This window comes from Rhinolophus sinicus, linkage group LG01, assembly GCF_036562045.2.
Source record: "Rhinolophus sinicus isolate RSC01 linkage group LG01, ASM3656204v1, whole genome shotgun sequence".
NCBI classification, from domain to species: Eukaryota; Metazoa; Chordata; class Mammalia; order Chiroptera; family Rhinolophidae; genus Rhinolophus; species Rhinolophus sinicus.
This window is the reverse complement of record NC_133751.1, coordinates 10,557,011-10,582,058: the sequence shown is the minus strand read 5'-3', so window position 1 is coordinate 10,582,058 and position 25,048 is coordinate 10,557,011. Positions and strand designations below refer to the sequence as shown.

The 25,048-nt window shown below is 45.5% G+C and overlaps 1 protein-coding gene across 8 annotated transcripts in view; it reads left to right on the top strand.

The window, feature by feature from the left end:
* EVA1C (eva-1 homolog C) overlaps positions 1–25,048 on the top strand; it is an 87,420-nt gene that overhangs the window by 56,637 nt on the left and 5,735 nt on the right. For 4 of the 8 annotated variants that reach the window (XM_074326096.1, XM_019730180.2, XM_019730179.2 and 1 more), the window contains 3 exons: positions 581–661; positions 1,972–2,061; positions 11,952–12,528. In XM_074326096.1, coding sequence (XP_074182197.1) covers positions 581–661; positions 1,972–2,061; positions 11,952–12,328 — 548 coding nt within the window. In that variant the 3' untranslated portion in view covers positions 12,329–12,528. Of the gene's footprint in view, positions 1–580; positions 662–1,971; positions 2,062–11,951; positions 12,529–17,898; positions 19,627–25,048 lie in introns of those variants that run through there. The other 4 variants (XM_074326064.1, XM_074326071.1, XM_074326086.1 and 1 more) reach the window with 3 other exon arrangements.

Below are 25,048 nucleotides of genomic sequence, written 5' to 3'. Positions count from 1 at the left end.
TAATTTGCATACCTTAAAACTCACCCATTTAAAGTAAAAACAATTTGATTTCTAGTAAATTCACAGAGCTGTGCACCTGCCACCACACCCCAGTTTTAAACCATTTCCATGACCCCCAAAAGCTCCCTCGTGCACATTTGCAGCCAGTCTCCACTCCATTCCCCAGTCTTAGGTAACCACTATTTATTTCGTGTCTCTATGAATTTACCTTTTCTGGATGTTTCGTATTATTAATGGAATCATACAATAGATAGACGGTCTCTTGTGTCTGCTTCCGTCCCTGGGCATACTGTTTTTGAGGTTCACTCAGGTTGTAGCATGTACTAGTACTTCGTAGCTATACCATATTTTATTTATACTCTTTTGTTATTTTTTTTAATACTGCAAAATAGGCCCCAAATTACCTTTCTGGTGTATTTGATGATCGTGCAGCTGCCGCTGGTGTATGTGTGAGTGTATCTGACAAAGTGTATGATTAACGTACTGATTTTGCAGATTGACTTTTTAATCTCATCTACATTGCACTTAAAATACATATTAAGTGTACAAAGTCTTTACAGTATTTCTTTTTGGGTTTTAGTTCCCAAGAACATACTCACAGCGATTGATCCAGCTATTGCTAATCTGAAGCCTTCTCTGAAGCAGAAAGATGATGAATATGGTAATTTTTTGGCTTTCTACCAGCATCTCTCTTTAAGTAAACAGCCCCGTGTGACTGTAGTCGAGGGCACTTTCGTTCGAATGGAAGGAGGTGTCAGGAGGTGCTGTGGCTAATAGCTGCAAATGGTGGCCAACATTTTGTTTTGCTTCTTAACTTATCGTTATAAAAAGAAGTCCTCTTTCCATTCCCCTCTTATTTCTTAAGAGAAAAATCAATGAGAAAGAGATCTGCTCAGAAATAAATGTGGGGTTCCTGGATTCTAGGATGAGCTTGTTGGAAAGACGATCCACGAGGAATCTGGGTGGGCCAGACCCAGCCTGGACCTGTGGGCCCGGTTCTCATGCCACCTTCTTCCTTAGGTTGTCACTGGTCATGGGGGGTGGTGGTGAACATGTTGGTTTTCTTATCAAATCTAGAATGGAATTCAGACGGGTGGGGCTCCTGATAAAAACTACTGCGACCCTGTTGAGCATCTCAAATGAGCATCTTTGGGTGCTGAGAGTTTTCTTTTGTGTTACTGTTATTACACAGATGAGGTCTTTTCCCCCTAAGTATAAAAGTAAAGTATGCCCGATGCGGAAAACATAGGAAAGCACCAAGAAATGGAAATCACCCCCATCTCAAAGCTTAGAGGTCACTATCGTCAGTGTTGTGTGTTCTGGTTCTGTCGCTCAGCTTTCTGTCAGGCTCTGTATCCGCGCTGCTCCTTCTAGCAGGGCTCCTGCCCACATCTCATGATTTTCCTGGTCACCCTGGAGCACAGGCCCGAGAACTCTGTGCCATTCTTCCGTGGAGGTTTCTGCGCTGTCTGACATCCCCAGGGACCCCCAGAACCCCAAGGCTGCCCCATCCAGGAGCCCCCAAATTCTATCACAGCAGTTTAACCAGGTATCAAGAACCAGACCAGCCCTGCATTTTGTTGTCATTTCTAAAAAGGTAACCCGTTACAACCCCCCTCCTCAATTAGAGGTGGGTCTTATCTATGGTCAACAGAGCAGAGAGCAGGCCTGTGGTTAAGTAAGACCTTATCAGACATGATGAATGTCGTGCTTTGAGGATGGGAAGATAAATTGGTGCCCTTCTGCAGTGAAGTGGCTGAGTGGCACCTGAAGTTGGAACCAACACGTTTTAGAATTGTTAAATCCCTTTTATCATTTCATATTTTCAAGCACTACTTACTAAATGCTCTTTCTGGGTTAGTCTTCCATAATTTAGTCAGGGGCTCATTAGTTTGATTTCTATGATTTTTTTTTATGGCGGTATACTGTGAACAACTGTGATTAATTGGTCTTGCATTTTTCATGAAACAGGTATAAACTTTGACCCAAGCGGATCAAGGGTTCTGAGGAAAGACGGAGTTATTGTTAGCAACTCTCTGGCAGCGTTTGCTTACATTAGAGGTAGGTCGATGAATTGAAGCGTCTCAGCATGCTAATGGATATACTAAAGTCTTGCTAACAAATGCTCAGTCTAATCACAACCCTCAGATAGATAAAGAACAGTGACTATCAGTTTGACATGGCAACTTGTAGTCTTCTGAGATCCGGAAACACAGAGGCCTGAATTCAGGTACAGTTCCCACCAGGCCACCAACGAGAGAACCACATACGGAGCTAGCAAACAGAGAAAGTCACACTATTTAGGAGTCGGCCTCCATGGGTATTTCATGCTTTGAAAAGTAGGAACCTGAGGCATGCATTTCTCAGCTCTAAAATTTGGGAAGGGCATAGGATTAGTGAATTCCACCCTCGGCTGGAAGAAAATTGAGCCAAAAGATCACTTAGTAAACAAAACCGGTCATACCCTGTGAAGACAGAGTGCCTTTCTGAGTCACCAGTGTGACTTCTCCTGGATGCCAAGCGCTCCCTTGGTAATCTTCCCTTCCAGGATCAATCAGACTCAGCCCTCCTTCAGGAGACCCAGAGCTGCTCACCCGGGAGGGAGTGGTACTTGCCATCTCTCCTCACCACCCTCTCTGCCCACTTTAGCAGAGACCATATTTTGAAATGTCAACTTTGCAAGTTTCAGCAATGCCCGCCTGACTGCTCAGGGAAGCCAAACCCTCTGAGGGCTTTTATAAAATACACGTTAATATAATGAATTACAGTATTACTGTTCAAGGCCTGTGGGAGCTGGGCTGTTTGGGGTGAGCCTTCCTCAAAGGAAAATAAAGGCTTAAGGAGCCATCTCAATGAAGGAGGTAGGACAGTCTTGGGATCCTTTACCATTCCATCCTCTTTCCCAGTCAGTATTTCTCCTATGTGTTTGTTGGTTTCCTCTGAGACACTTCTCTTTTCTAACCACCCTCCCATTTCCATTTCTTGCTGTTACCAATAATTGTCAAAGTTAAGAGATGTAAGGATTTTTATTGTCAAAAATATCCCCATGCTTTCAAAGTCCCTGCATAACCCCTTGTAGGAAAGTCATCATGAAAACCCTCCAAACAGAGAATAATGATTAACGCGGGTCATGGTAATACCATTCACTTTGCGACAGCCATTATGGGCCTTGTCAGTTCCTCTCAACAACTGCCTCAGTCAGCACGGGATGCCAGTATAGGTCCCCAGACTGGGGGCTTAAACAACTGAAATTTGTTTTCTCATTGTTCTGGAGCCTAGAAGTCCATGATCAAGGTGCCGGCAGATTTGGTATCTGGTGAGAGCTTCTTCCCAGCTTGTAGACAACTGCCTTCTTGCTGTGTCCTCACATGGCAGAAAGAGGGAGAGAGACAAGCAGAGGCAGAGAGACAAGCAGAGGGAGAGAGGGAGAGAGGGAGAGAGGGAGAGAGGGGGAGAGGGAGAGAGGGAGAGAGGGAGAGAGTGCTCTGGTGTCTCTTCTTAGAAGGATACTAACCCTATTAGATCTGGGTCCCACCTCATTTAACCTTAATTACCTTGTTACACATTCTGTCTCCAAATACAGCCACACTGGGGGTTAAGGCTTCAACAATAAATTTTGGGGGGACACAATTTAGTCCATAGCAAGAACCCTGAGAAAGGGGACTTTGATCCTTCATTCTGCACATAAGGAAGCTGAGGGTCAGAGGAGTCGAGCCGTTTGCCTGACCACAGCATGGATATCCGTAGGGCCAGGACTCAGACTCAGCAGATACAAGACCTGTGTGCTCTGGCTTCTCCAAACAAGGAGTATGACCTTCAGAATTTTGCGGGACAGAAACCTCATGACCTCAGGCACATTCATCTCAGTAAGCCACAACCAAGACGAAATTTCACATCAAAAAGAAAGACACTTCAGATCAAGATGGTAGAATAAACATTGTGCCTGCATTTTTCCATGAACACATAAATATTACAGTTAAATTACACAACAATCAACCTGGAGAACCATCTGAAGTCTAGCCAAACAGAAGTCCTATAACCAAAAATATAAAGAAGCCACGTTGAGACTGGTAGGAGGGGCAGAGACGCGAAACGGGACCCACACCTGTGTGTGGAGGATGAGACTCAGGAGGGATAGCTCAGCCATGGTGTTTCCCCACAGAGGAACAAGGCATCCCAGCCCCCACCAGGCTCCCTAACCAGGAGTATAGGTGCCGGGAAGAAGAGCACCCACAATATCTGGCTGTGAAAAACAATGGTTATTCTGACCACCTGCCTTTCCCGGAAGGCTGTGGAAAATGCAAACATCCTCTTAAATAGCCCAGGCACAGATTCACTCACTCGCAGGCACTCACCTTGGGCTCCAGCAGAGGGACGGTGACACGAGGTCATCAGAGGCATATGAGGAACAGACTGAGGTGTGTGGCTTGGAGGCCAGGGCTGGAGGAAAGTCCCATTGTTAGTGTGAGGAGTCTTCCACCTGTGCAGCCAGTAAGAGGTCGCCATCTCTAATGTGTTGAGCCCTCCCCCTACACTTACAGCCAAATCAGAATCTGGTGAGCTCTGAAGCTCCACCCTACTGACTCACTGGGACCCCACCCCACCCAACTCCCCCAACATTTGAGGCACTTTCTCTGAGAGTAGGCAGTTCCACCTGCATTGCCCTTTCTTGGAAACCTATCAGAGTTAACAGGTCCCAGGTGGGTGACAACTGGCCTGGTGTGCTCTGAGATTTTTGCTGAGTAGCTCCAGGCTCAGCACTGGCACCAAATCAGAATCTACATTAACTTGGTGAACACAACTCTTCCCTCTGTGGTGGCTCCCTGAGACCCTGCCTCATCCAACTTCATACCACACAAGGCTTTATCAGCAGCTGAATTCTAAGGGAGCTGGCAGGTGGCAGCAGGACTCAGGGTGTCCTGGCTTTTTGGGGAGCTACCCCAGGCCTGGACAGCCATCCTCGGTTTACAGTATGGCCTCTCCCATGTGCCTCCAGGTTTAGCACAGGCAACAAAAAAAATGCAGATCACTTTGTAGCTCCTACCAGGTAGTCCCCAGCTGAATACAGGCAGTGAGTGACATGGGCCTGCACCAGAGCCCCTCCCAAAAGTCCCCAGAACCAACATACTTGAAGGTTAGCTTCAGACCACAGCAGAGCACCACCTAATTAGCCCCCACAATGGCACACCCAAAGAGTGGTCTCTACAGGCACCAGAGCATACTGGGGTGAATCCCACTCGGTGGGATAAACCCCTGCACAGCAGCCTGTAAGCTGTGGATGGGGCCTAAAACCACAGCCAGTCAGCCTAAGGGTCAATCCCACACACTGACAATAGCAATCAAGTGTCAACTATAGCAGGAGGGCACACACAATCCACAGAAGGGACACTCCTAAACACCTGGAGAAGGTGACCAGAGAGACCGTGCCAGGGCCCCACAGGGCACCTACTACATAAGGCCACCTGGCCAAGACTGGAAGACATAGCAGATCTACCTAACACTTAGAAACAAACACAGAGAGGCAGCCAAAATGGGGAAATAAAGAAATACATCCAAATGAAGGAATAGGAGAAACTCCAGAAACAGAACTAAACCAAATAGAGGCAAGCAACCTACCAGAGACAGAGTTCAAAACACTGGTTATAAGGATGCTCAAGGAACTTAGTGAGAACTCCAATATGAGATAGCAAGCACAAAGAAAGACATAGAAACCATAAAAGAGAACCAGTCAGAAGTGAAGAATACAATAACTGAAATGAAGAACACACTAGAAGGAATCACCAGCAGACTCGATGAAGCAGAGGATTGAATCAGTGATTTGGAAGTCAAGGTAGCAGACAACACCCAATCAGAACAGCAAAAAGAAAAAGGAATCCAAAAGAAATGAGGACAGTTTAAGGGGCCTCTGGGACAATATCAAGCATCACAACATTTACATCATAGGGGTACCAGAAGGAGAAGAGAGAAAGCAAAGGATTGAGAATCTATTTGAAGAAATAATGACTGAAAACTTTCCTAACCTGGTGAAGGAAATAGAAATACAAGTCCAGGAAACACAGAGAGTCCCAAACAGGATGAACCCAAACAGGCCAACACCAAGACACATTATAATTAAAATGGCAAAGGTTAAAGACAAAGAGAAAATCCTAAAAACAGCAAGAGAAAGGCAACTAGTAACTTATAAGGGAGCTCTCATACGATTATCAGCTTATTTCTCAACAGAAAGTTTGCAGGCCAGAAGGAATTGGCAGGAAATATTCAACATGATGAAAACAAAGGACCTACAACCAAGGATACTCTACCCAGCATTTAAAATTGAAGGACAGATAAGGAGCGTCCCAGACAAGAAAAAGCTTAAAAAGTTCACTACCAACCCAGTAGTACAAGGAATGTTACAAGGACTTTTTTAAGATGCGGGGGAAAAAAGATAAAAATTATGAATAATAAAATGGCAATAGCTACATATGTATCAACAATTACTTTCAATGTAAATGGATTAAATGCTCCAATCAAGACATAGGAGGCCTGAGTGGATAAGAAAACAAAACCCGTATATATGCTGCCTATAAGAGAATCACTTCAGATGGAAAGATACACACAGATGGAAAGTAAAGAGATGGAAAAACTTATTTCATGAAAATGGTAATGAAAAAAACAAACAACAAAAACCTGGGGTAGCAATACTTACACCAGACAAACTAGACTTTAAAACAAAGGCTATAACAAGAGACAATGAAGGACCCAGTAATCCCACTTCTGGGTATTTATCTGAAGAAACCAAAAACACTGCTTTGAGGGGACCTGTGCATCTATGTGTTCATTGCAGCATTGTTTACAATGGCCAAGATGTGGAGGCAGCCTGGGTGTCTGTTGATGGAGGAATGGATAAAGAGGAGGTGGTGCATATATACAGTGGAATATTGCTCAGTCATGGAAGGGAATGGGTTCTTGCCATCTGTGGCACCTTGGATGGACCTGGAGGGTATTGTGCTGATGGAGTATGTCAGACAGTGAAAGACAGATGCAATGAGATTTTCGCTTATATGTGGAATCTAAAGAACAAAATAACAAACAAAACAAACAAACTCATAGATACAGAGAACATTTTGGTGGTTGCCAGATGGAGGGGTGTTGGGGGATGGGTGAAAAAAGCGGCAGGGATTAAGAAGTACAAATTGGCTGTTACAAGGTAGTCATGGGGATGTAGGGTATAGCATAAGGGATATAGTCACAAAAGAAAAAGAAGGAGGTGCTAAATGCACTATTTCTGGTGTTAGGGAAATGAAGTTGCCACAAGAGGCTCATTTGTCAAATCACAGAAGCTCAAACCAAGTGTTGGTGGAACAGGGGCCTGTGCACTGCCTGTGGATTTCCTGAGCGTGTCACTCTCTGGCTGGTCACTCTAGATGTGGTCCCCAGCCCACAGCCTTCTCCTCACCAGACATGCCAGCACCCTGCAGTGAAGTACAGGATGTCAGGCTGAGCCGTTTTAACAGCCAGCATCAAACAATGCGAGTGTCACCTGGAAAGTGGTGCCCCAGCCAACTCTCCAATGCATCCTCAGGCCATTGGGAGGACAGGACCTGAGGGCCAAACGGGAGTCGCTTGGCACCCACCAAGGGGAGGAGGCCTGCCTGCAGGAGAAGCTGGGAGCCGAGTGAGCGGGAAGGGTTCTGGCAAAACCAGCCAAATAGACAGTAGACTGACAGAATCCAAGAGGACATTTCCCCAGGTCAGGCTGCAAGGAGCTTTGACTACTGGTGCAGCCAAAGACACATGGGGGACAAGTAGACTAGAAACCAAAATCAGGGGCTTGTCCTGCGATGTTGAAACACAGAGGTTGGTGGAATAGACATGAGAATGTCCAGGGGTCCCTGAAGGATGGTTTTTCTCGTGGACATTTAATGATCTGTGAGACATCTTAGGAGTGTTTGAATTTACCCTCATCTCAAGCATAGACCTACTCCTTGAATCTGTTCTAGAATTTAGATCATGGGTCTGAAGGAGCTCATAGAAAAGATTTGAAATTAGAAAAATGGAAGAGTGTGTGTGTGTGTGTGTGTGTGTGTGTGTGTGTGTGTGTGTGCTTATTGGGAGGCAGTTTATAAGCTGGCTCGGCCACTGTCCCTTAGCAGATTGTGCTAAGCAGACTCACTTAGATGATCTTGCTTGAAACTTGACATCTTCCTTTCCACCTAATTAGTGTTTTATTGACACCTGCTTTATGTGTTTACCTCACACATGTCTGCAAGCCTGCCTTTTGTGGCCTTAATAGTCCTGTTACCATCCCTGCAGCTTGGACTCTGTGTGTCTTCAGCCCTCTGGCAGTGCTTGCTGTGAACTTTAGGGGTGGCTGGGGTAACTGGGGCCATGCGTAAGAAAGCAGAGCGTCTCCTGAGGTGGGGGGGCATCATTGTATTATATGAAAGGAACTCCGGGATATCAGACAACCCCACATTGAAACAGAAGAATAATAACATTCCAAAGTCAGAGTTACATGATCCCCTGTCAGGGAGGACGGTTGGAAATCAGTGGTACCTTGTCACCGAGGTGTGGACTCTGGTGTGTTCCCACGGTCCCTAATCTTTGGTTCCATGACAGAAAGTTATTATCACATCACTAAGTGCTGTCAGACCAGGGACCAACGTACTCAGTGCTTTCACCTCGGTAGCAGGGCCCCAGGCGGTGGAACCCTCGCTTTGGCCTCTCCATGTCTGATTTGGACACAAATAAGTTTGAGCTGGAGCTTGTGTTGGCTCCAGACCAGGGATCCCAGGGTCAAGGGGCCTTCAAGGCCATGGGCCACCATTGTGAGATTCCTGCGGGCTCACTACAGCTGATGAGATTAACGTCATTCACTTGAGCCTGTGATGAACCGAGGCTAAAAGGAAAACCATGCCAAGAATAACACAGGGGGAAGATTCTGTTTAACTACAAGAAGGCTAATGCCTTTATTTTTCCAGAACGTAGAATAGGAAAAGGGGTCGCAAAAGCCTAACGTGGTCCAATTGCTCCTAGAAAATGTGCCCGTAGTGTAGAGATTGGAGCTGTGGAGAGTGCCCTGGCCTGAGCTCCAGGTCCCAGCCAAGTCATGGCTTTGGACAATAGGCGGAGTTGGGCCAGCGGACCTCCAGGGCGCCATCTAACATCTGGCGATTCTGTGACCTCAAACTAGTCACTAGATGACTAGAAAGCCTCATTCCAATGGGCTTGCCAAGTATTGCCCTTGTTTTCCACCTTTCATCACTGGATCTCAGTGGACGTGGCGGGGCCATGGCCTAGAGAGTGATGACTTGGCAGGAGGCATCTCTGAACCAACAGGCACCTAGGGTCTGATGGGTGAGCTCTCCTAGCAATAGGATCCAGGCCCTCACCTCCAAGGAGAAGAGAGAGCAAGGAAGAAAGGCAACTCACATTATGGAGTCCCAGCCAAAGGACACCACGTCTAGTGCTCTGGCTCCATGGCCACCTCGTTTCATGCACTGAGCAGGAATTGTGTAACCTGTGGTGGGCACTGGGCACTGGGGATTTGGCGAAGAGCGAGACAGCTCGGCCCCTGCCCTCATGGAGCGTGCATCCTATGGGGCAAGAAAGGATGAAACAGTTTGGGATCAGAGACGCGCAAATCAAGACCATAGTAAGATACCATTTTATACCCATACGACTAGAAAATAATTTTTAAGTTTGTCCATGCCGGGTGCTGGGGAAGAGGAGTCGCAGGAGGCCTGACACACTGCAGCCACTTTGGAAACCACTTGGGCAGCATTTCCTAAAACTCACACCCGTTAAAACTCATCCAATCACCCTCCTGGGTCAATGCGCACGAGAAATACAGGCACGTGTACACCAGGGGCATTTACAAGAATATTCACGGCCACAATGTCCATAGAAGAAACCTGACAACAATCCACCAGCAGGAGACTGACTGAATAAACAACGGTCTAGTCAAGACAACGGGAGAGTATACAGAAACGTAATGTCAAGTAAAACAACCATCACAAACACCAAGTCCCAAAATGCTGTCTGTAACGTTGTAACATACACCCTTTTCATCAAGGTTTTAGGAAGACATAGAGCTGCTATAAACTCTATAAACAGGCAAGCAGGGAGTCATGACCATGGAATGCAGGTGGAAGTCACCTTGACGGGGAGAGGCTGAGGGGAGGAAGAACCCCCAGGTTAGACCCAGGTTTGTGTGGAGGCCCTAGCTCCCATGCCTCCGGTCTCAGCATTGTTTTGTGTATTATTGTTTAATGACTTTGTCCCAATTGCCGAGTCTCCCAATCCACAGTCTACCACCACTCTGAAAACAGCCCTCCCTTCCCTCACAAAGGATATGTGTCTGTGATTGACCAAATCTTCAAAACACCTTAACCTTTAGGAAACACATTGTTATTAACCGCACTACAGGACTACAGGCACGACTTGCTGCCCCTCCGCAGCCAAAATCAAATTTGAATGAAGACTTCTTTGTCTTAAAGAGAGCGGTGACATTGTGCTCCTCGGAGTAATGGCAGCAAAGCACAACACATCTGAGTCCCGTGACTCCACAGTGACTCGAGAGGCAAATGAAGGCATCAGAATGGGGAGGTTTCACGTTTCAAGAAGAAAACGTGTCTCACTTAGATCTTTCCAGTCAGGTCACAGTGACTGGCTCCTTTGACTAACATGAAACTTAGTTAGCACCACTCAACTTTATGAAACTCCAGCCTGGACCTCTGGGGAAGGACAGAGGCAGCGAAGACCACAGTTTTCCTCCTTCGCGTGTATTAAAATGGGAGGCATTGTGCCCAGAGGGGGGTCCATTCAGCTGAGCTGAACTGAGCAAACACCGGTGGTTCCAAATGCACATGCACAAGCTGGGCACAGCTCAAGATGTGGGTTCCAGTCCTGGCTCCAGCTAAAGAGGCCAACTGACCTCGGGCAGTGGCTTCCGTTCCGAGCCTCAGCTTGAGCCTATATGTCAGGAGGCAGCCAACTCTGGCCCACGGGCCAAGTTTTGTTAGAACATGGCAGCACCTGTGTGGTCTGTGGTTGCTTTTGTGCCATAACCTCAGAGTTGAGTAGGTGCAGCACAGTCTATGTGGCCCACAAAGACTAGCAAGTTCACTCTCTGGCCTTTTCCCAGGAAAAGTCTGCCAACTCTTCATCTGAGGGACTTGGCTGGGTCATTATTTCCCAAAGTGGGAGCGCTAACCTCAGGGGGTACACTGACAAACAGGGAGAGTAATAGTCCTTTCTACATGGACTTAACATAAGGATTAAACATATATAAGGATTTAGACCAGGGTACATAGTAAAAATTAGCTTTATTTCTATGTCTATTACTATTATTGTATAATCATTTGGATATAGGAAAAACTATATTTATTTATATTCACATTTTAATCTAAAAGAAATTAAGCTTGGCTAATATCTACTATATTAGTACTTATATTCATAGATAAACTTTATAAGTTAATTTTTCATCATTTGCTACTACTAATTTCTAACAGTTTATTGAATATTTACTATGTGTCAGTGAATGTTCTGAGAGCATTACAGAAATTAACTCATTTTATTATAACAACTTATAACAGGAAGGTGCTATTAGCCCCATTTTACAGATGAGGAAACTGAGGCCCAGAGAGGTTATGTAACTTGCTGTGAAATTCACACAGCTAATGAGTGGCAGATCTGAGTTTGAAGTAAAGGGGACCGACCGCCTTCTGAGTCCCTGTGCTATGCGTCCTCTCACATACATACATACATAGACTATGTATGTTCAAAGCCTTTCTTTTTAAAAAATGGGGGTATATGGTCAGTTAAGGGAGGGTGGTCTCAAAGATGCTGCCTAGGACCGGCATTCTGCATTTGCCTCATGCCTGGGGAGTCATTCGTTTCTATGGGACTTTGGATTGGTGAAGACTGACAGCTCCTCCCAGCTCCTGACATGTTCTTTGCCCCCACAGCCCACCCTGAGAGAGCTGCCCTGCTGTTCGTGTCCAGTGTCTGCATCGGTCTGGCACTCACGTTGTGCGCCTTGGTCGTCAGAGGGTCCTGCACCAAAGACTTCCGGGAGCTGCAGCTGGCAAGAGAGCACCTGGTGCCAGGAAGTGACAAGGCCGAGCAGGACAGCGAGAATGAAGAGGGGGAGGAGGACTCTTCTAGCTCTGATTTTCCGGGGGAGCTGTCGGGGTTCTGCAGGACTTCATATCCCATCTACAGTTCCATAGAGGCTGCAGAGCTGGCAGAACGGATTGAGCGCAGGGAGCAAATCATCCAGGAAATATGGATGAACAGTGGTTTGGACACTTCACTCCCACGAAACGTGGGCCAGTTCTACTGAAAAGCAGATGCATCTTGATGTGATTACATTTTCTGAAGAGAAAAGGAAAGGATCCCAAGTGCCCCTCTGGTTCTGTTTCACTCGTACCTTCTATGAAGGAGAATTTTTCACGTCATCTGATACTGGTGAAGCCAGAAAGCTATTAAAGGGACATTTCAAACCGTTTACAGCACATGTCAAAATAAATTAGGAGGGAAGAAGGGTTTGTTTTCTATATTTATTTAAATTCATGTCTGTAAATTAACATAATTACAATTCACATTTATTGAGCGCTTATAATGCCAGGCACTGTTCTAGTCTCACTGCTTTTCACGTATTTAATCCTCACAACATCCCCATTTCATACATGAGTAAACAGAAAATCCCTATAGATCCATTAAAGAAAAACACACACATATATATATATATATATATATATATATATATATATATATATATATATATATGGCACAGCAAGCATGAGTTTATCCACTATGTGTTCACTGGTGGTGGATTTTAATCACTAACATTATTTGATTAGAGCAGGTTCAGCAAAATTTTTCTTAAAGGGCAAGATAAATATTTTAGGCATTATGGTTCATGCCACGGCTCCTCAACTCTGCCATTGTAGTTCAGAAGCAGCCATGGCTAATATATAATGAATGAACTATGTTCCAATAAAATTTTATTTATAGACACTGAAACTTGAATTTAATTTCATTTTCACATGTCACATATTCTTCTTCTTTGCTTTTTATCAATTACTTAAAAACGTCAAAAATTTTCTTAGTTCACTGCTGTACACAAAAAGGCAACAGGCGTTTACCTGAGTTTTTAAATAAAGTACGGTCCACAAAGCCTAAAATATTTGCTCTTGCCCTTTACAGAAAAATGTTGCCACCTCCTGGTGTAAAGTTTAAAACCACAGAGCTTCTAGTAGTAAATGCTGATCAACCAGATGACCCAGCAGCCCTGTGGGCCAGGATCAAGTGTAGTTACCCTTTAAGTGGCTGCAGAAAAATGGGCCCTACCGTATGGGGGGCAGGGCAGGTGAAGGACCAAAAGAAAAAGGAGTTAAGGGAACATGATGATGGGTTGGTTCCTTTAGAAGGCTCCCCCTGGTAGACAGGAGGCTTATAGCTATGGAGCAGAAAGAAATTTTTTTCTCTTTCTTCTCCCAGTGGGCTTAGAGTATAAAAACAGTGCTTTATAGCTTTCTCACATGCCCACTCCAAAGGCGCTCTCCCTGCCTTATCTTACTTTATCATCACATCAGCCCTGCAAATCGGTGTATGCAGATGAGGAAGTGAAGGCTGACAGGGTAAGTATTGGGGCCCAAGTCACACAACAGAAAGTGCTGGAGCTGACTTACTGTGAGGCGATCAGGAAATACTAGCTTTTCCTCAGGAGCCTGAGCAATGAATGACACATACGGGAGAAGGTGTTTCTTTTTCAGTTCTCCAGGTCCAGAGGGTGAAAGGTCCATTCAAGGAATGCAGAGAAGGGTGGTTGTGGAGAGAGAGGCCTGTCTTTCATCAACCAGACCCGCTGCCCAGATTAGGGAGGAGTCTGCTATTTTGATTGTTTTAGTTCAGTTTGTCTTAGTTCATTCGAGCTGCTATAACAAAAGTACCATAGTCCTGGTGGCATATAAACAACAGAAACTTATTTCTCACAGTTCTGGAGGCTGGAAAGTCCAAGATCAATGTGCTAGTAAATTCAGAGTCTGGTGAGGGCTGGTGTCCTTGTTCATAGACAGCCACGTTCTCTCTATGTCCTCACTTGGCAGAAGGGGCAGCAAGGTCTGTGGGGTCTCTTTGATAAAGGCACTAATCCGTCATGAGGGCTCCACCTTTGCGATCTATTCACCTCCCAAAGGCTCCACCTCCTAGAAACATCACCTTGGGGGTTAGGAATTAACACATGAGTTTTGGGAGGATACAAACATTTAGTCTATAGCAAAGATGAAATTCACATAAAGTAAAATTGGCCATTTTAAAGTGCACAATTCAGTCGCATTTAGTACATTCACAATGGCTTGCAACCACCACCTCTATCTACTTCCAAAACATTTTCAGCACCTGAAAATTACCCCCCACCCATACCTATAAAGCAGTCACTCCCCATTCCTCCAACTCCTGGCAACTAATAATCTGCTTTCTGTACGGATTGACCTGTTCTGAATAGTTCGTATAAATGAAATCACACAATATGTAGTTTTAGTGACTGGTTTCTTTCACTTAGCGTAATGTCTTCAAGGTTCGTAGCATGTATCAGTACTTCATTCTTTTCTATGGAGGAATAAGAATCCACTGCATGGACCTACCACATTCAGTGCATTCATTCATCTCCTGGTGGGCTTCTGGGCTGTTTCCACTTTTGGCTATTGTGGTGGTGCTGCTGTAAACATTCGTGGGTGATATTTTAACAGCAGCAAAACGTCACATGAAATGGTAACCACACACAGGATTGATGAGAAATCCCCTGATTTCCATTCAACAGAGAGAAGGGGAGTGAAGGGGAGTCAGAGTGATAACGCCTCTTTTCCCTCCTGCTTCTGGAAATTCAAAATGAGCTTCATTATCCTGGCCCGAGAAAGTGATAGGTAGGGACTGACCAAGAGAGGTGTCACCCGGACAGGTTTGGGCAGAGGCTGAAAGTCCTCAGGACTTCCAGGTACCTGAGTCCTTCAGACATAATGTAGGGGATTGGGAGAAGTTGATGGGGTTGTGATGACGTGCTTTAAATCTGTCATTAGAGATGAGTCTCTTCTAGGTCCCAGCAAAGAATGAAGTGAACATATAGCTCCATTGCCGCACTTCTTCCTGAGGATTTCGTTCTAGTCAAACAGAATCCTTGCCCTTTCATTTCCCTGAGCCCAGTAAGGAGCACGTTGGTATATTGTCCCAGCTCTCCGAGCAGCCTCTCCCCGTTGTCTCTAGTCCCAGTTCTCAAGAAACACATTTTTTCTGGCTCCATAATACCAATATGACTGTCTTCTTGGGATGGGATTGAAGAGAACGTGGCCCCTGAAGGTTTTCACTTTACCAGCCGGAGAAAGAGCAGGGCCCACACTGACCTCAGTCACAAAGTTTTTGTTGAATTCCACAATAGGTTTTCCTTCATCTGAGTCTCCCCCTGACCCCCCAACACCACCACCCCCACATGCACATCCCTCCCAGGACCCCTGAGGAGGCAGCTGCAGGACAGGCCTGCCAAGGCAAGGATCCGTCTTTGGCCTGTGCAAATGCAGTGAGTTGTTTATTTGCATTTTCTGAGCCCCAAAGAAGAATGCCACGTTCTTCTCATGGACAGCCTGAGGGGTCCTGCTGAGAATGTGTTTGGATGGGCACCAAGCCCAGGAGGAAAAGGACCAAACCAGATTTGGATGGGGGCTGCCATTGCAGTGCCGTGGTTGGAGAAAGCTCCCGGGTGCAAGTCCATCCAGGGAGCACAGGGCACACATGTCTGCTGCCTCTTGGCTGTGTGTGTATCTCTGGGCAGCAGGCACCCTGCTGTTTCCAAACTGTGGGGTCCTGGAAGTCCTGTGAAAAGAGGCCAGCCCTTGGTGGGAGGTTTGCATGTGTCACTATGTCAGTTACTTGCTGCAAACACTGACTTTCAAGATGTGACCACCTGCTGCAAAATTCAGCCCTTCTGGATTCACCCAGCTTGTCAGGGCTGCTGGAGCTTCAGGGAAAAGCAGCACACACCCAGGGACCAAGCAAGTGCTGGGAAGCCATGAGCAGTCCCACAAGGGACTGTGCCTGACGCTGTGCCCCCTCAGTCCCTGTACCAGGCCCGGCACCTACAACAGCTGCTGTGAACGGCCCACACCTGACTCTTCTACACCGTTGACCCCTCACCGTTAGTATCTTAGTCCACGCAGGTTGTTATAACAAGAGAGCCGTAGGCTGCGTGACCCATAATCAGTAGAAATGTATTTCTCACAGTTCTGACGGCTGGACATTCATGCTCAGGATGCCAGTGTGGTCGGGTAAGAGCCTTCTTCCTGGCACAGAGCTGGCACCTTCCTGCTGTGTCCTCACATGGTGAAAGGGGCGAGAGACCTCCGTGGGGTCTCCTGGATAAGGGCGCTAATCCCGTTCACAGGTCCCACCCTCATGATCAGATCACCTCCAACGGCCTAACCCCATCACTTTGGGGGTTAAGATTCAACGCATGCATTTGGTGAGGGACACAAACATTCAGACCATAGCAATTGTCTTACAAGCACAAGTCTTTCCTTATCCATGGTTTCGTTTTCTAGGCTTTCATTTACCCACAGTCAGCCGTGGTCCAAAAATATTAAATGGAAAATTCCAGAAATAAACAATTCATAAGCTCAAAATTGTGTGTTTTGAGCAGTTGATGAAATCTTGTGCCTTCCTGCTTCATCCCATCCCTACAGCGTCTCCACATTGTAGACGATCCCCACCCATTAGTCACTTAGTAGCCGCCTCGGGTTAGCAGATCAACTGTGGCCAGATCACAGTACTTGTGTTCAGGTCACCCTTGTTTTACTGACTAATGGCCCCAAAGCACAAGAGGAGTGATGCTGGCAATTCAGATGTGCCAAAGAGAAGCCGTAAAGTGCTTCCTTTAAGTGAAAGTATATGTGCATACACATAGGAAAAAACACAGCATGTGTAGAGTTCAGTACTATTCGCAGTTTCAGGCATCCATTCGGGGTTTCGGAACGTATCCCCCGGGGTTGGGAGTGGGGGCAGTTCCATATTTCCACTGAAAGCACTCCTTCAATAAATCACTGGTGCAAGAATCTCCATCTTAGGAAATTGACCTAAGACATCCGGTGTGAGGGCTCCGTGGACCTGGGGGCATGTCTGTGCTGGTCCCGGATGGCCCACACTGTTGACACAATGTCACCTATAGCCTCAGTGGGAGTCAGACTCGAAGGAACACCAGGGTCCCTCCCCACTACCAAGTGGTGTCAGGGAAGAGTCAGCCGTTCGCACACCTGGTGTGTGGCGAGTCTTGGAAAGGGGTGGCTGCAAAAGGCCCCTTTCAATCTGCCCTTGACTTTCTCCATGGGTCCCTGAACACCAGTTCTGCTCCCAGTTACCTGGGGAACCAAGCCTGATGGGGAGTGTTCCCCGGCAGGGAATTGAGCGGATTAAGTGCTCTCATCTTCCACTTTCCCCAGCTGGTCCTGCTCCTGCTGGCCCACATTGTCTAGTGAGGACCCCCTGAAAAGTACCACTGCCCTGAAGCTTTCACTCCCCTCTCTGCTGCCACCCCAGGCCCTGGAAGGCTGATACCAGACTGGACATGACTCTGCCCCAGTGTTGACCTCAGGGTTCCCCTCCAGCTGTGTTGCCTTCTTGTCTCCAGCATTTGCTTCAACTTGGTCCTAGCTTGGTCTCAAGGTGATTTATCTGTGCCTCAGTTTCCCACCTATAAAATGGACATAATAATAGCACCTGATTTATCTGTGCCTCAGTTTCCTCACCTCTAAAATGGACATAATAATAGCACCTCTTTCCTAGTGGTGTTGAAAGTGGCCGTGCTTCACACCTAATAAGAACATTAATGTCAGCTTTCATCTTTAATTATTTCTTCCTCTTGCACAGCAGCATCCAACAGGGCCGAGGCTGAGCCATTTATGCTGCGCTCAGGGCATCTGACAGAATTCAGGGGCAAAATAAAAACAAGCTGTCGAGAGAGAACAAGGCAGCCCCCTTCCACCCTGCTATGGAGAGGAGTCTGTAGAAGAGAAATGACTTTGAAAAGCTCAGAGGAAAGTGTCAAGGCCTGACCTTTTCTGGATTCTTCAGCGGAGGCCATTGTGGAGTCTCCCACACACAGACTTAAAAGGTCATGCCCAGCTTTGGCAGGGGAGTTATAAACCCGGAACTATGGTCATTTGGTTTTAAGAAGTCCATTGTAAGCCTGGCCACCAATGCAGAGTTGGCCAAACTCCATCCCAAGACTGGACTGTAGCCTCGGAGATTAAATCCTAAATAAATACTCCAACCAAACGCTCTGTTGACCGGAAGCCATACAGGTCTATAGCTGGAAATAAGGCAAGAAAGAGCCATGATAACCATCAACCACATCAGGGAGAATTCAGGAAGCCAGCTCATAACCCATTGCCACCACAGCCTCAGGAATTTCACTCAGACAGGCACCTCCCCTGCGGATGCAGCCCGAGGCTCCCTGGAGAATGAAGGAGACGGTACTTAGTCACAGATGGTGACAATCCAGGGCTGTGCTGTCCAGTGCAGAGCTACCAGCCACATGTGCTTATCTAAATTTCAATCCATTACAGCTGACTCTTGAACAACATGGGTTTGAACTTCGAGGGCCCACTTATGTACAAATTATTTTCAATAAACATTGTAAAGGTATTTTCCTTATGATTTTCTTAATAACATTTTCTTTCGCTTACTTTATGGTAAGAATCTAGTATATAATACCTCTACCATACAAAACATGCATTAATTGACTATTTATGTTTATCGGTTAGGCTTCCGGTCAACAGTAGGCTATCAGTAGTTAAATTTGGAGGGAGTCAAAAGTTACGTGAAAATTTTAGACTGTGTGGGAGGTTGGAAGTTGGTGCCCCTATCCCCTTTGTTGTTCAAGGATCAGCTGTAATAAAATCTAGAAGTCAGTGGCTCAGGCACGCCAGTCACATTTCAAGTGCTTAGCAGCCACGTGGCCAGCGGCTACTCTCTTGGACAGTGCGGAGAGGTGTGCTGGCCAACGCTGAGCTAGAGTATTCATTCAGACACGAAGATGCGAGCTCAACTCACTGAAATGAAATGGAGTGTTATTTCCCTGGGACTCACCAGCCAAGAGTGCAGTCAGATCAAAATTCCAGGCCAGACATGTGGGACCCAGGGACCACCTACTCCCACCTCCGCTCACCTTCCTGGGGAGGTCCCTATGTGTCCCTCGTCTCCAAGTCCAGAGGCCTCCATCCTCAGGGTGCCTTGGTGCACAGACCCAGGGCCACAGCTGCAGCCTAACCTTCATGATGAGACTCGCCTGGTCAGCCCACCCACCCACAGTCATGGGCAGGTTGCAATAATTGCTCCTGATTTTAAGGTTGCTGAGTACTATCCAGTTAGTCATGAAATCTTGGAAATTCCAAATTACGGCTTCATTCTGTGGGAGAAATTAAAAACCTCTGCTCCTAGAAAGCATGACTCATATGGGTGCTTTAAGATGCAATTAATATCACCAATGCAAACATATGTCAAGGGCCCAACAAATTATTTCTAGCAGAGCCGTCTTTGAAAGCTTCCCAGTCTTTGCTTGAAGATTGCTCACAGCCTAATTGCATTTCTTTTGGATTGGTCCAACAGAAAATTCAACTGGGAATTTATCTCGAGGTGAAAATGCCGCCTTCCTGCTTTTAAGCAAACTGCCTGTCCTATCGCGAGCTTGAACCGCAGGACTCGACAGAACAAAGAGAGGAAAGCTGGTCACTTCCGACTGGGGCCACATATTTCCCAGGACTTTCTCTGTTCCAACGCATGACTCCGTGGATGGAGTCCTTTCAAGAAAAGAAAAATAGACCTTGTCATATCCTATTGTTTCAAAGACAAAATCCCGCCTGGGAAAGATTAAGGCGAGAGGAAGGGCCTCGTGTTCAGATGACTAAACATCAATCTGACCTGGAAAATGCTTGATTAATTTCTGAGGAAGGGAGGGAACTACAGTTCGAGGCATGTGTAAAATCATGACATTACCTCACAAAAGGATAAGAGGGAAAATGTTCCCAACTCCTAACAATGAATTAGCAAGAGGCTGTGTTACTAATCTCTGAAGAATTTGCAAACCCAGGAGTTGCCGCCCACCTCCGAGCTACCGCACTTCCTTCCTTAGAACCTGACCTCTGATTGCAAGCTGCCGGACACTGGGAGAGCGAGGTGTGAGCTGTCAGCGGAGGGGGAATCACGGGCGCCTCCAGCAGAGGTTTCTGTTAAACGAGTCTCACCTAAGTCTCTGGGTTGATGCACGTGGAAAACTTCTTCATGAAGATGTCTTGGGAAGAATCCCAGCTTTCTCTGGGGGGGGGGGGGGGGGGAAGATGCACTGTATTGTATTTTTAAATGAGGTAGAAAAATGTTATAAGTCATATTCTTAAATAAAAAGTGAAAATTGTAAACTAATACATGGATTTACAATACCGTTTATGTAAAAGAAGACTCAGCATAAAACTATATGTTTCTATGTGTCTGTAGAGTTTATGGGTCTGCCCCTAACATTTGCAGGGTCGGAGAGAAATGGAGTCTCTCACATACCATGTAGCCAAATATTAAAATGCTAGACATCAAGCCAAAAAAAAAGTTACATTAAAAATGTTCTCTCTCTTACCTTGACAAATACACCTTTATAATGACCTTAAAGAGCAGGTTCAAATTTAGAATTCTCAAGCTCTTCAGGGTTGGATGCTGAGATGTGGCTGCATGGGGAGAAATGGAGGGGGGTCGGTCTCAGCCTCTGGCCCCAGGCCCACCTTTCTCTTCCCATTGCCCATAGCCCCCTTTTTTTGTCACATGTAAAATTTAATTAGAAAATTCACATCACAAACGTACATATATTTTGTTGCAAGCGCATGAGAACATTATCAAAAATTAAAGATGTGAAGGGCCTCACATATATACATGTGGAGTGTGTCCATGCTCAGTCCCACCCACACCCCGAAATACCTACCACTGCTTTGACCCAGCGTGGGACTGGGGACGTGCACACTTGCATGGAGGACACATGCTGGGAGATGGCCGTGCTAGTCCTGGGAGCAGTGTTGTGTCCTGGACATCTGAGTAATTGCCTTCCCTGTACCTCATCAAGATGATTTTTTAAATCTTTGTCTTCATGAACCTATCAGCTTATACTTTCTCCAAAGAGAAAAGGGGGGTGGGGGTAGGTGGAACAGAAGCAAAATCCCACGCGGGCTCAGTAGGGTACTACAGTTGAAGCTCCTCAAAGACTGTTCCTAAAGGAGTTGAAATTCCACCACCATCACTCATTGGCTGTGGACCTCGGGCAATTTCCTAACCTCACTGGCCCTCAGTCTCCCCATCTGTAAAATGGAGACCATGACTATACATACTGCTTAGGGTCACTGGGAAGCATCAGTAAAGAGGAGCTGCTGAAATTCAACTTGAAACAGAGAAGGAAAGTGGGTCTTCAAAGAAGCACAACGTTAAGGGTGAGATGAAAGACAGAAGGACTAGAAAATTAATGAGACGTTTTTAAACAAGGAGCTTTCTCGCCAATAGAAAGATCAGAGGGATTTCTGCGCTGAGAAGTTTTAAAGATTCTTTTTTCTTGAAGCTTTGCTGGACACCTATCCATGTTAGCCCATCTGTGGTTTCTCCTGGGAATCTCCCATTCTTTGCGGCCACATGAATTCCTACCAGTCTCTGAGGTGCATCTCAGACACTGCTTCTCCATAAACCTTTCCCGATTCCCCTGCCTGGGATATGACACTCCCCTCCTTTGAATTCTGACATTATTTCCTATCTACCTCTCTCACGGTATTAGCCAGCCACCGAGCTGGGCTCTACAAATTCAAAGAATAAGACACATTCCCTGCCCTCAAGATGTTCACAAGCAAGCAAGTGACGACAGACAAGGGCAATGTAGAGCTTGAAACTCACATAGTGGAAAAGTAATAGCAACAATCCATATGGGTAACCTTTCCTGGGCACTGACTCTGAGCCGGGCACTGCACACGGCATTACGTGACGTCACTCGCCAATGATGACATCGGGTCTGGGCTTTTCTTTGTGGAATGTTTAACTTACTAATCCAATCTCTTTACTTGTTATAGTTCTATTCATTTTTTTTAAGTCAATTTCAGTAGTTTGTATCTTTCTAGGACTTTTTTCATTTCATCTGTTATCTAATTTGTTAGCACACAGTTGTCCATTGTATTTCCTTATAATTCCCTTTTTTCTTTCTTTAAGATCAGTACTGATGTCCCCTTTTATTTCTGACTCCAGTAATTTGAGTCTTCCCCCGCCTCTCTCTCTCTCTCTCTCTCTCTCTCTCTCTCATCGATCTAGCTAAAAGTGTCAATTTCATTGATTTTTTTCAAAAGAACAACTTTTGGTTTTATTCATTTTTCTATTGTTTTTCTATTCTCTGTTTCATTTATTTCCTTGTTAATCTTTATTATTTCCCCTTTTCTGTTGCTTTGGGATTTAGTTTTCTCTTCTTTTCCTAGATTCCTAAGGTGAAAGGTTAGATTATTTTATTCAAGATAGTCTTTTAAAATATAGGCCTTTATAACTATAAATTTCCCTCTAAGCACTACCTTAGCAGCATCTCATAAGTTTGGTATGTTGGTTCTGTTTTCATTCATCTCAAAGTATTTTCTAATTTCCCTTGTGCTTTCCTCTTTGACCCATTGGTTATTTAAAAATTATTATTCAATTTCCACATATTTGTGAATTTCCCAAAATTCTTTCTGTAGTAGATTTCTTATTGAATTCCACTGTAGTCAGAGGATATACTTTGTGTGATTTCAATCCTTGCAAATCTACTGAGACTTGTTTTATGGCATACATATGGTCTATGATGAAGACTATTCCATGTGCACTTGAGAAAATGTGTATTCTGCTGTTTTGGGGTGTGTCTAGTTGCTTTACAGTGTTTTTCAAGTCCTCTGTATCCATATTGTTTTTTGCCTAGTCATTCTATCCATAATTGGAAGAGAAGTGTTGAAGTACCCAACTATTATTGTTGAAATTTGAAGATTATCATCTATTTCTCCCTTTAGTTCTGTCACATTTTGCTTCATGTATTTTGGGTCTCTGTTTTTAGCTGCATATATGTTTATAATTGTTATATCTTCCTGCCCATTTGATCCTTTTATTACTGTAAAATTTCCCTCTTTATCTCTAGTAACAGTTTTTGTCTTAAAGTTTATTTTGTCTGATATCAATAATAGCTCCTGCAGCCCTGCTATGGTTGTAGTTTTCATGATATGTCTTTTGCTTTCAACCTATTTGTGTCTTTGAATATACAGTGTATCTCCTGTAGATAGCATGTAATTAGATCATGGTTTGTTTGGCTTTTTATCCAGTTTGTTTATCTCTGCCTTTTGGTTAAATTGTTTAATCCATTTCCATTTAATCTTATTATTGACATTGTTGGGTTTACAGCTGCCATTTTGCTTTCTATTTTCTGGACTTTTAATGGCTACTTTGTTTTTCCATTCCTTCTTTACCACTTGGTTTTCTCTTAAATGAATATTTTCTAGTGTGAAATTTTCATTTCTTTGATAAACTTAACTATATTTTTTAAGTTTTGTTTTTTGTTTTTGCTTTTGTAGTTTTCCTGCATCTTACATCTTATCAGAATCCACTTCATTCCCAATTCCCTTTTCTGTGCTATTATTGTTATGCATATTATGTCTATATGTTACAAACCCAACTACACATTGTTATAATCATGGCTTTATATACTATTATGTTTTTAAAAAACACTAACAGAAGAAAGAAAAGCACAAATATATTTATTGAGGTTTTTTATATTAACCTTCTTAATTCCCATTTTGTTTCTCTATTTCTTCTTATTGATTCAAGTTACTGTTTCATGTCATTTCCATTCTCCAATGTAGCTTTATTCCCACCCCCTCCTTTGTATTTTTATTGTTAAAATATTACATGTACGTATGTTATAAGCCCAGGCGGTGTCCTATAGGGATGACTATGTCGCGGCCCAGCCTGGCCGGCCTGATCCGCCCTGGGCAGTAGAGGGGAAGCTGGCCTGGGGACAGAGACTGGCAGGGTCCTGGGGGTCCCTAAACACTCCTGCTCAGAGCCCCTCAGAAGGGGGTTCGCCCTCCCCGTTCCCTGCACCTTCCATCCACACTCACCCCAGCTTCTCACCAGTCCTGTGGGCAGACACACAAGGCTACTCACTCTGGGTCAGTTTGGTGGCACAACACCAAGAGTGGAAGAGAGGAAGGGAAAGGAGATAAGGTGCAAGCTTCAGGACAGGTTATGGGAGGGTCTGGGGTTTCTGGAGGCGTGAAGGTGACCATCTTCATCTGATGTTAACTATACCTGGCCACATGAGCTCACATCTGTGATCTCTCAGGAGACGGGCTGATCACAGGGGGGCAGGGAGAAGGTGGGGCTGGAGAGCCTCCAAGGAAACTGTCCAGGAGATACGTACTATCAGCTTGAACTTAATGCTTGGAAGAAGGGGTGGGGGAGAGGAGGCTGAGGACAAACAATGGGCTGGCAGCTGGTGGCAGTTAACTTTCACCTGCTCCAAGCCCAGCACTGGGGAAGGACCCCACAAAAGCAGACTGGGGGACTGCGCCCTGGCTTCACCTCCTGATATCTCCCTCTATTTGTCTCCCCCTGAAGCGTGCACACACATGCACACACACACACATGCACACACACTTCTCCTTGCATGTTTACCACGACACTTCTCCCCAGTACAACAGTTACTTAGTAAGGGCTCGTGTGTCGGGAAGCAGGCCGGCACTACGAATAGTCCCATGAAGAAGGCAAGCACTTTGCAGCTTGCAGTGTAGTGCATGGCCCGTGGTCGTCCACACATGCCTGTGGCTAATTCTGGGGTTGCTCTAAGCTTGTGTTGCCACACACCTCAGCCCTGGTCTCCATGCTCAGCTTCATCAGTCCTGGAGGTGAGAAGTGGTTCCCAGTTAGTTTAGAGCTGCGGTGGGAAATAAGGCGTTATTTCCCGAACCCTCTAAAACCCCTGCACTTGGCCCTTTGTGCA